We start from the raw sequence: 12,697 nt of genomic DNA on the forward strand, positions 1-12,697 counted from the left end.
TTTGTAGGTATCTCGAGATTTATGTTGAAGATACACCTCCTGATAAGCGTAGTTAGGTTATAGAATTGTGTTTTATAGGTAGTTTGTTATCATCTAATGTAATTTTGGAGTTAAGGAATTGTGGATATTATGATATATATTTAAGACGAATAGTATTGGTATATTGTTTACTTGACAAATTCTTGAGATTCAAACATGTTTTCTATATATTATTTACTATTGTAGACATGTACTTGATTTTGTCAAATTTTATTTTAGTTTGATTGATATTTGTAAAATTCAAATAGGTATGACATTTTAAAAAAAAAAAACTGATTTAGATATAGAAATAAAAAAAAAAAGTTTCCGATGGTTAAATATATAATCCCGACGATTCAAGGGGTCAGAAAAAAGCATAATTTTATGCGTTTTTACCTTTTTCCGACTCTAAGAAACCATCCCCCAACAGTCCAAGGGTTGGGAAAAGCCACTAAATCCCAACGAACAAAACACACCGTTTGGGCAAGCCCACTTATCCCGACGGTCTTAATTTATAAAGAACATCGAGAGCTAAAATTTCGCCGGACGGTGCAAAGATACCCTCGAGACATATGAATATAACCCGACGATGACACTAATTTGTCACCATCGGGAGATATTTATTTATCCCAGCGGTATCTTTGTACCGTGTTGGGGTTGAGATGCGAAAATTAGGCTGAAAAAAAGACTGATTTGGCTACTCATTTGGGCCTTGAGTAAACGATGACCCTTAAACGGATACCAGATACCACCTTGTTTCTTCACACAAACACAATACAACGTACTGTAAGCACAATCCGTGTGATGAACGATTTCAACCTTACACTTTGATGGCTAAGATTAGAACTTCAATCTTCTGCTGGAAATGCCTTTCGAATGACTAATCTTTTCTTTTCTTTTTGCAAAGAAAGAACGACAGAAAAGAAAAGAGAGAATTGTTGAGAGGCTGCTGAAATTCACAGAAGCGAGAAGTCTTCGGTCATCTAGGCGATGGAAGGTAAAGGTGGGGTCGTCTAGACAATAAGGCACAAATCGTTTAAACAATGAAGGCTTTACTGAAGATCATCTAGATGAGGTCGTCTAAAAAATGGTCATCTACACGATGAGGCTTGCAGAAGTAAACTATCGTTGGCTAAAAGCTAGACGATTGTTTGCTAAAGCTACACGATCGGTAGGTTAGGAGTATACGATAGAGGAAGACGATAAGAAGATGAAGAACACGATCGTTTACATGGTTCGGCCAAGGGAGCCTACGTCCAAAGAGAAGCTGACAGAGTTTTTTTTATTCAAGATTGCTTCAAGATAAGTGTAGTCACTCAATTACAATATGCTCTCACTCTATGTACAAATTAATTATACAAAGTATTTAAAGGTAGCTTGATTTGTAACTAATTCTGTAACTGAATGAAGTTATTTTCACTTTTGTATAACAATCTCCACCTTGAAATGAACTTCATGCTTTCTTCAGCTTCTCTGATCTGACTGTCTCTTTACTTTAACCTTTGTCTCTCAGCTCAAACCCTATTATATCAAGGCACTTTTGGCGTTTGAGCTGAGTGACTGTTTTTGTCAACATATCGGAGGCATTCTCTGAGGTATGAACTTTCAGAACTTCAATAAGTTTAACTTCTATTTGCTGTCGTATGAAATGATATTTCACATCTATATGTTTTGTTTTGTTATGGTACTGTGGATGCTTTGACAAATGAATTGTACTCTGATTATCACAAAAGATCTTCACTGTGTTCTGTTTAATTCCGAAGTCACTTAGGAGACCCTTTAACCATTGGTCTCCCTTCACTGCTTATGATAGTGTTATAAACTCTGCTTCAGTAGTAGAAAGGGCTACTACTGATTGTAAGGTAGCCTTGCAGTTTAGGATACACATTCCAAATAGGAAGATATACCCCGATAATGACCTCCTCTTGTTTAGATCTCCTGCATAATCTAAGTCTACATAACCAACCAGCTCTGGTTCACTGTCTGATAGCTATTGGTACTTCAGTTTAGCATTAGTAGTACCCTTAGGTATCTCATAATCCACTTAGTAGCCTCCCAGTGCCTCTTACCTAGATTAGCCATGTATCTACTCACCAGGCTAGTAGCATAGGCAATGTCAGGTCTTGTAGACACCATTAAATACATCAAACTTCCCACAACTTGGGAATAAGGAACTGTTGACATGATTTGTTGATGCTCAATGTCTGAATCTTTAGGTGAATTCTCTACTGATAGTTTTAAATGGTTGGCTATAGAAGTAGTTACTGCTTTTGCCTCTGTCATCTGATACCTTTTTAACAATTTACTGCAGTATTGTGACTGATCAATGCTTTGAATACTTGTTTTTCTGTTTCTAATAATGTCTATGCCAAGTATTCTTGTTGCATCTCACATGTCTTTCATTTCAAACTCTGATTTCAGTAGATCTTTTACTTTATTCAGCTCTTTCATTGTTGCTCCTGCTAAAAGCATATCATCCACATGTAGTAGCAAGTAGATAGGATGAGAATAGAACTCTGTATTTATATAAAAACAGCTGTCATAGGAGCTTCTATAGAAACCATTCTTCTGAACAAAGTCACTAAACCTTCTGTTCCAGCATCTTGGGGACTGTTTGAGGCCATAGATAGATTTTTTTAGTAGGCACACATAATCTTCCTTCCCTTTGACCTCATACCCCTTCAGTTGGCTCATGTAGATAACTTCCTCTAGGAAGCCATGTAGAAAAGCTGTTTTGACATCTAGTTGCTCCAGTTCTAGGTTATTTTGAGCCACAATTGACAATAATAATCTGATAGAAGACCGTATTACCACTGGAGAAAAAATCTCATTAAAATCAACACCTGACCTCTGTGTAAAGCCCTTAGCAACCAACCTAGCTTTAAATCTAGGTCCTTGATCATTAGAAAAACCTTCCTTCAGCTTGTACACCCATTGGATGCAATTGTTTTGCATCCTTTTGGCAAAGATGTCAACTCCCATGTGTTATTCCTCACCAGTGAATCATTCTCTTCATTCATAGTTTCTATCAACATCTTAGCTTTAGAACAACTCACTGCTTCCTCAAAGGTTGAGGGTTCTGCATCATTAGACAAATCAGTAGTATTCAAAGCTAAGTAGTCTTCATACCTCGATGATGGGACAATGTTTCTTCTCTACCTATCTCTAGCTAGGCTGTAACTTCTCAACTCTGGTTCTTCTTGCTCAGTATCAATAGTAGCATCTTCTACTACTTCTTTTAAATGAGGTAGTTGATCAAAGTATGATTCAGAGCTTGAAGGATCAGAAGTAGGAACTAGAACTTGCTCCACCTCAATTGTATCATTCTTCTCTTGAGGTACTGAAACATTAGGGTTAGTTTTCTGCATATACATCTCATCTTCCCTGAAAATCACATCTCTACTAGTTATGCATCTTTTCTCAATAGGGTGCTACATTCTAAACCCCTTAACACCTTCTGTGAAGCCCAAAAGCATACACTTCACAGCTCTGGCAGCTAGTTCCCCTTCTGATGAACAAAGCCAGTGCAACCAAACACCCTTAGGTTATTCAGGTTAGGTGGCTGTTTGGTCCATCTTTCTTCTGGGGTTAGAAGGTTAAGAGATGCATGAGGGCATCTATTCAGTGTATAGATTGTATATGAGGCTGCCTCTACCCAAAACTTCTCAGGTAGTACAGCATCAGATAGTAGGCTTCTCACCCTCTGCATTATTGTTTTGTTCAACCTCTCTGCTACCCATTTTGCTGAGGTGTATACCTAACTGTCTTGTGTCTAGATATACCCTGCTGTCTGTAATAAATATTGAATTCTTCTGCACAATATTCAAGCCCATTATCTGTTCTAAGACACTTAATCTGATAGTTATACATTTTTTCAACCATAACCTTCCATTCTTTAAACTTTTCAAAAACTAAATCCTTAGATTTAAGGAAATAGATCCAGGTCTTTCTTGAGTAATCATCAACAAAAGTTAGGAAATACCTAGCACCACTCAATGATTGAAAAGGTGAAGAACCCCATAGGTCTGAATGCACATAGTCAAGGATGGCCTTGGTTGTGTGCTAAGCCTTCACAAAGCTCCGCCTAGTAGCCTTCCCTATTACCCAATGTTCACAAAAGGATAGGCTCTGGTGAACTCCCTTAGGTAGAATACCTTGGTTGGCTAGAGCTTGTAGACCTTTGGCACTAATATGTGAGCGTCTCTTATGCCATAGGTCTCCTTCAGTAGGCTGATTTTGAGTCACAATCAAAGTTGAGTGTACCTGATGAACTCCTTACACTACATACACTCCATTTATCTTCACTCCTCTAAGGATAGACTTAGAGTCCTTCAAAACTTCACAGTAGCCTTCCTTGCCTCGATATTCATAGCCAATAGAATCAAGCATGCCTAGTGAAATTAGATTTCTTTTCAGCTTAGGCACATGTCTGACATTTATTAAGAGCTTGACTATTCCATCTTCTAATTTCAATGAGACTGAACCAATCCCAACCACTGACATGAGTTATTGTTTCCCATGTAGATTGATCCTCCATCCAATTCTCTGTAAGTACTAAACTAGCCTTTGTGAGGTGTTCATATGGAATGAACACCCTGAATCTAGAACCCAATCTAGGTTCTTATTTGCTTCTTCTTCTGACCTGCAATTAGATGTAGCCAAAGCATCAGAATAAAAGTAAGAGTCTTCACAAACTGAGGCTTCACTTGACTAATTTGGTTGGACTTTGGGTTGTGGCTGAGATTGCTTATTTTTTTGCTCATTTTTCCACTTCATTGTTCTGCAACCTTTGATTAAATGTCCAAGCTTTTTACAATATTTGCATATGACCTTGGACTTCTCTTTTCCTCCTTCATCATTTGAGCTCTGTTTGCCTTTCTCCTTGTTGTTCTGTTTTGACTTCCCTTTAACAAACAAGCCTTCTGCACTAGGCTTGTCTTCTTTGCTTGTAATGAGCTCTATTTCTCTGATTTTAAGGGCAGAAATTATGATATCAGTAGTAATGGAATCTCTCCCATATTTTAGGGTTGTCTTCACTTCTCTGTAGGATTCTGGCAATGAGTTAAGAAGCACAAATGCTTCATTGTCTGCCCCAATTTCTTCTCCTTGAGTCTTAAACTCAATAATAATTCTCTTGAAATCATCTAGGTTTTCTGTTAATGACTTTGATGCACTCATTTTGAATGTAAAGAATCTTTTCCTTAAGAAAAGTTTATTAGGCAGATTCCTTGTCTCATATAGCTCATTTAATTTGTTCCACATCTTGTAAGCTGTCTCCTGATCAATTACTTGTCATAGGACATTATATGGCAAGTTCAAAACTAGTGTTCTATGAGTAATTAGCTCCATATTTCCTTTTTCTTCTTCTGTTGCTGTGCTTGGCAGCTTTGTTGGATCATCTAGGGGCTTGTGTGCCCTGTCCTAAGATAGCCTTAATTTTGGCCTTTCACAAACCAAAGTCGCCTTTTCTATCAAATTTCTCGATGTCATACCTTGCAACTGCCATTTCTGAATTGAAATTCGACTGAAAGACTCCAAGATTATTCTTTGAATCTTGACTAATCTTCAAGCTTTCTTGTAGGCTCTAATACCACTTGTTGGGGTTGAGATGCAGAAAACAGGTTGAAAGAAAGACTGATTTGGCTACTCTTTTGGGCCTTGAGTAAACGATGACCCTTAAACGAATACCAGATACTACCTTGTTTCTTCACACAAACAAAATACAGCGTGCTGAAAGTACAATCCATGTGATGAACGATCTCAACCTTACACTTTGATGGCTGAGATTAGAACTTCAATCTTTTGCTGGAAATGCCCTTCGAATGACTAATCTTTTCTTTTCTTTTTGCAGAGAAAGAACGAGAGAAAAGAAAAGAGAGGATCGCCAGGAGGCTGCCGGAATTTGCAGAGACGGGGAGTCTTCGATCGTCTAGGCGATGGAAGGTAAAGCTGGGGTCGTCTAGACGATAAGGCACAAGTCGTCTAGAAGATGAAGGCTTTACTGAAGATCATCTAGACGAGGTTGTCTAAATGATGGTCGTCTACACGATGAGGCTTGCAGAAGTAAACGATTGTTGGCTAAAAGCTAGATGATCGTTTGCTAAACCTACACGATCGGTGGTCAGAGGTATACGATAATAAGAAGAACACGATCGTTTACATGGTTCGACCAAAGGAAACCTACGTCCACGGAGAAGCTGACGGAGTTTTTAAAGTTGTACCTCCATAGTGTGAGAAATACACAAAGAAGAAAGTAAAAATTTGTCAAACTCGCTTGAAATTCTAAACTTTGATTCGAACATCACAAGAAGGTCGCTTCAAAGCAATTGCATGCGAATGGCCAATATGCCGATGGTCTCTGCAGCAGCTGCCAACTCCCTCCGGCTGCCTCCATGAGAAGGGTAGCCGGAGAAAAGGAGTAAATCGGCAAAAATGAGTGATAAAATGATTGAAGGAGGATACATATTTGGAGATATCGAGCGCTTTTGAATGCATGTTTTAAAGGCGAGTGAGTTTGTTTATATACACATGTTTTGAGGACATGGGCTTGCACCAACAAGAAAACGCATGGGATAGAAGGATGCACAACCATTTGAATTATGGGGAAAAAGGAAAGAAAAAGAAAACAATATCTTTGTTTTTTGAGAAGTATTTTAGCCAATCAATATACTCAGTTAAGATTTCTAAACTTTTAATTAATTTTAAATGTCAATTTTCGATCCATAATTTACTCGTTAATTGTTTTATTATTAGTATCGTCAAAGGGACACTATACCTTATGTTATTTAATTAAGATTTTAATGTATGATATGAAAACTAAGTTCACATTTTTTTTTTCAACTAGTTTCAAAAGGTTTTAAAAGTGCTTATTTGAATTGAACTAAAAGAAGGACGATATATTTGTTCCCAGAAAAAATTACTAGATGTTTCAACTACGAAATAGACTCGTATTGTTTATAAATATTTATGCAACATGATAATCTAATTTATAATTTGATATAACAAAGAACAAATGAGTAAGTCAATATTGAGATAAAATAACTAATAATTCACTAAAACGAGCAAAGAAACATAAAACAAATTATCTTTTTGGACATGTTCCCTCTCATTTTATTTTGTTGGCCTACTTCACACTACTGCTCATCTCTATGATCATTTCGTTCGAATTTCTCCATCTCTTATTATACTTTTTAAAAAGTGGGATTAATATATATTTTTTAAAGTTTAAAATCTAAATAGATATACTTGATCAAAATATATGAACTCTTCTACTTTTATTGGACCGCAAACCTCTTAATTATTAAGACATAGATTCACTATGATATAGACAATTAGATAACGTATAGTTCTATCTTAGGTGGTGGTTGAATTTTAAATTATATATAGAGTTAATATGCTGGAATTAGGAAATTTGTGTTTGTGATCTAAAGTCATGAAGAAGACACTCTATAAATATACTTTTATCCAAAAATTTTATAGAAGTTGGTAGAATTAAGTGATTTTATGAAATTGGTGAACCAAACACCCACCTTAGAAATTCTATATATCCAATTTAAATTTTCATATTCTATTTACACTTTGCCTTTTTCTTTTTCATTATATTAGCTTTTTTTTTTTTTTTTTTTTTTTTTTTTTTTTTACTTTTTAAGGGAAAAAACACACAACTACAATATTGTATGACATCAAGAGATACTAACATAAGGAAAAAGATAGACAATATAATTAAGAAATGAAGTCCACCGATTGTGAAAAAAAAAATTAATTGAAAAAAATATCAAATTACCAAATTCTAATTCAACGTAATTCAACATAATTACCAAATTTGTATTTGTTTGTTAGCATCCAAGATCTACTAAACACAAAATTTATTATTCAAACTTCATGATTTACTAGATTAATAATCCAATTTGATGATTTTAATCTAATTTAAAAACTTCACAATTAAATTTAATCTACGGAAACTTCATCGCGAGGAATCCATCAGAAGAAATAACTCAGAAATAAAAATCAACCAACCGAATAAAACAAATTAATATTTCCTTTTCAAGGGAAGAAACACTAAGAAAAAAGAAATTATACCTGAATTTAGGACAACTTGAAAATTCCAAAATCAACAATGGATATTCTAGGCCTTTCATTAATACATTATCAAGATCATTGAAAGGGCCTATTCGTCACTGTAGTTTCAATGGCCTCATATTTTTTTTTCAAAAAAAGTATCCTCTAAAGAGAAAAAAAACTTGTAATCCCTTCCCCTTTCCAGATCCCTTGCTTGGCAAAAAAATTAAATTCAAACCGATCGATCAACGATCACTTCTTCATTAATTTCTGAAAGAATATGGCAAGCATAGGGTAAATTTGAACAATCTCGAAAAGACAACTTCACCATTTTCCTTTTTTTTTATTTTTTATTTTAGTGAATAATGAAAGTGGTACGATTGAGAGGGTTTTACATTTGTATTTATTTAAACTTTTTTATTTTATTATGTCCAGTATGTTTGGTAGACGTGTCAATTTCCTCCATTATATATCGTGTTATACTCTTCGAGGTTGGAGAAGGAAAGGGGTCGTTTGGTGTCAGACCAAACTGACGTCAGTTAGAGAAAGAGAAGGGTCAATCAATGTCGAATTGACCAACTTTTACTCCTTGACAGTCGACATTTACTAAACTGACTATAGTCAGTTTGGTGATGATTTGGTCAGAAAGTCGACTCCGACAGACCAATGCTCACTCCTACATTAAACCATGAGAAGGAAGAGTAAGATACATGGAAGAAATTGACATGTCTACAAAACATACGGGACATAATAAAACTAATAAACTAGAAATAAAAAAAAATCTAAATAAATACAACATAAAACCCTAAACCGTACCTCTTTCATTATTCACTAGAAAAGGGTGAAACGGTCCTTTTTCGAAATTGTTCACAGATTTACTCTACTTACCAACTTCTTTCAGAAATTAATGAAGAAGTGATCGTCCACGTCCATCAGTTTGAATTTAACCTTGCAAGGGGAGAAGGGGATTACAGGTTCTTTTTTCTTTTTTCGTTAGCAGATATTTTTTTTAATTGAAAAATGAGGTCACCAAAACTAATCAATAGGCTTTCTCTCATCGATCTCAACAATGTTATAATTTCTTTTTTTTGGTGTTTCTTCCAAGAAAATGAAATATCAATTTGTTTTATTCGGTTTGTTTCTCAAGTTATCGAGTTGAGACCAAAACACATACTCCCCTACAATTTTATTTCTGAGTCATTCCACTTGATGATTTCTTCATAATGAAGTCTCTTTGCTTTAGGAGAATTGTTCAAACATTTTCCAATTTTTTAGTGCAGTCAAGTAAGTTTTCTTTTGAGTTTGTGTTATTGCTGGTTACAGAAGTTACACTTACAGTTAGGGATGGCAACGGGACCAGATCGGGAATGCACTCCCCATCCCGGGTGGGGAATCGGGTCCCCGTGAGGAAAACTCCCCACTTTTCATTTTATTATTTTTATTATTTAAAATTAACTAAAAGTAGTATTTATATTGAAATTATAAATTTTATGTAATAAATTAGTATTATTGTTACATATATTTGTTTAAATTAACAATTAAAAAAGTATTTTAATGTTTTTTATTATAAAATTTATTATATTAAAACATTAAAATTTTAAAAAAAAATCTAATTGAAACAATAATTTGAAGCTACTGTTTTAGGGGAGGAGGACCTCATACCCGATCAAAACCTCGATTGGGTCCGGGACCCGAAAGGACCCGACCCCGTAGGTAATTTTGCCATCCCTATTTACAATGAGTCATCATCAAGTAGAGTGATCCAAATCACTCGTAATCATGAAGGTAATTGTAAACCCTAAAAAAAGCCTAAAATTCCTAAATCTAAATCTTATTTGTTTTCAATTGTGTTTGGGAGAGAATGTCAAATGTTGCAAAGCAGTGTGGTTGAAAGTGTGATCAATCTCCATTCTCATGAAGTCGTCAGAATTGGTTGATGAAATTGATTTTGCTTCACAAGAGTCTTTTTTATGGTCAATAAGTGCCCATCTTAATCGGGATTGTGGTTATTGGGTTCTTCGTTAGGTAAAAATAGAGTTACTATTTGGGGTTTTTTTGAAGGTGTATAGGTATACTCTACTCTGATAGTTAGAAAATATGGCAAATTTCACCATTCAATCCCCGTATAACAAATACCACAATGTTTTTTTCCTTTTATAACAGTAAATGTTTGGATTAGCTTTGCATGTATCTCAACTATTTTCACAAGAAAATCGAGTAACTTTACTACATTTACAGATACAACTATCAAACTGATTAGAAAGCATAATTACCTCGCTCTGTTGTATGAGCTTCATGACAGGGATAGTTGTTGCTATTCCAATATCCAGAGGGCAGGATTTCCAAGGAAACTAACAGTAAATTGACATCAGAAGTATGAACATTTTATGAAGAGACAAAAGAAAATATATACTGAGATTAAACCATGAACAAGTATCCAATGGATGCCCTTTGGTGTTTCTTTTCAGTCTTCTCGTTTCAAAATCTATCCAAACAGGGAATCAAACTTCTGCGTGTAGCAATTAAAAGTTCTTACCTGACAGATGAAAACCTAGAGAAGTTGTTTCTTGTGGGAATGTCACCAGCAAGATTGTTATAAGAGATGTTTCTGTAAGGATCAGTACATTGGTTTAGTTAAACATCTCTTGTGCCAACATTATCCTAACACTTTGTTTTGGAGGATGATAAACTTACAATTCCGTAAGACTTAGACAGCTAATCAGCGACGTCTGATCCCCAGATAGATTGTTGTTTTCAAGTCTCCTGCATTAATTTCATCATTATACCATGAAGGGAATAGTGGGAGACATACTTAAAGACTTCACATACTTTAGCAGACAGAACTCAAGCCATAATCACAGTAAAACAACATGAAGGTAAAAGGGTGGAGATATCACTTCATGACATGACCAAGCCACTTTAAAATTGACATCAAAGTAGCATCCATAAAACCTGCAACGTGAAGGTAAGAACTGTGGATGGAAAATTCCACAAGTTTCAGCTTCAGATCTTACAAGGAGATGAGATTTTGAAGTTGACTCAGTTCTTGAGGAATGAACCCAGAGAGCTGTTTGTGTGAAATATCTCTACAGTATAGCAACAGCAACATAAAGACAAGAATAGAATAGAAAACTAAAGTTCCCGCATTCAAAGAAGAGCTGCTGATCAACATATCACTACTCCCCAACCTTGAAAGGTACAAAACATTTCAGAACCACTTACATTTCCATTACGCTCCTTAAATTGCCGAATTCAGCTGGAATGAATCCCATTAAGTGATTCCTACTTAAATTTCTATGGGGATTACCAAAAGAGGCCAGTCAGTGATTTCAGCCCAAAGAAGTACGCATTGATGACAACCAAAATAGGGTAAAGATGATACATACAGTTTAAGGAGATTTTCAAGATAGCCGAAGGATGAAGAAATTGTGCCACTAATTTTGTTATTTGAGATGTCTCTCTATGAGTTAGTATGAGAAATATGGCAAAAGCTGAGTGAAAAATTAGATCTCATATACTTACATTTTATCCAAATTGCCATTACGAGACAGCTCAACTGGTATAGGACCTCATAGATCATTTGAGGAGAGATTCCTGCAGATGATCAACACTATGAGAACAAATATATGCACTACTCCTGAGACTTGACTGCCAAATGAAGCAAATTATATGATCTCCATTCTCATGAAAGGAGAAAAAGCTTTTTAGCAGCTTGGATTGTACTGCTGGATTATCATTCAGTTCCCTGCAAAGGGGGGGAAAAAAAAAGAAAAAAAAAACATCAATAATCAATTAAAGTCTAAATTTACGAGTGAAAATCTGAGACTTACATTTTTAAACATAACAAATCATATGCTCAAGGATTGAATTTTGCATCAAGGAAAGAGTGTACTTAAATGCATGTCAAGATTCCACATAAATGAACAAAAAGTTGTTTTCTTTGTCATATCACTACTGGCAACGGAAGGCTCCAGAACCAAAGCAAACTAAACGTGTCATATGTGTGTGTGGACAGAAGTTATTTTCTGGAACAGGGTAGGCTCTGCATATGTTCCTAAATAGATTTTGCTTCTCACCAGTTCATAAATGATGAATTAGAAGAATTTTAAAAGGAACAAGTTCAAGGTTTGATAAGTGAATATACCTCTCCATTTATACTTCACAGTTCCTTCTTTGCCAAACTCGAGACATGTGGAATAAGAACAAAACCCAGTAATATCATTCTAGCCATAAAGTACGGCTTGGAGACAATTCACTCTCTAAAAATGAACATCTATATCCAAAAAATATATGCTTACAAAAGATATCTATATCTATATATATATAAATATAACTAACCAGGGTTCACAATCAGGAATAAAGAATGTACAAAACCCAACTTAATAAACTTCCTTTGAGAAATTTAATTGGCGCCAATGAAGCACACATCTACGCATCAAATTTTGAATTAGCTCAAATCATTTTGAGCACCCAAGGGTTTGACATCCAGAGGCACAATTTCCGTATGTAAAGTAATCAAATTTCTAGTAAATGTTAAAAACATCATGATAAAGATAACATTAGGGGAAATTATAAAATGAAAGAGATTTGCAATGAAGGAAATGAGACAATGAAAGGAAGA

The 12,697-nt window shown here is 35.1% G+C and overlaps 1 protein-coding gene across 1 annotated transcript; it reads right to left on the reverse strand.

Annotated features, from left to right (window-relative positions):
- Positions 1 to 1,822: 1,822 nt before the first annotated feature.
- On the reverse strand, positions 1,823 to 2,301 carry LOC120084826 (secreted RxLR effector protein 161-like). Its single transcript, XM_039040642.1, has 2 exons — positions 2,113 to 2,301; positions 1,823 to 2,008 (listed from the first exon to the last, which is right to left on the reverse strand). The coding sequence occupies exons 1-2, from the start codon at positions 2,299 to 2,301 to the stop codon at positions 1,823 to 1,825; spliced, it is 375 nt and encodes a 124-aa protein (XP_038896570.1).
- Between the last annotated feature and the right edge of the window lie 10,396 nt (positions 2,302 to 12,697).

Source organism: Benincasa hispida, chromosome 9 (genome assembly GCF_009727055.1).
Source record: "Benincasa hispida cultivar B227 chromosome 9, ASM972705v1, whole genome shotgun sequence".
NCBI lineage: Eukaryota > Viridiplantae > Streptophyta > Magnoliopsida > Cucurbitales > Cucurbitaceae > Benincasa > Benincasa hispida.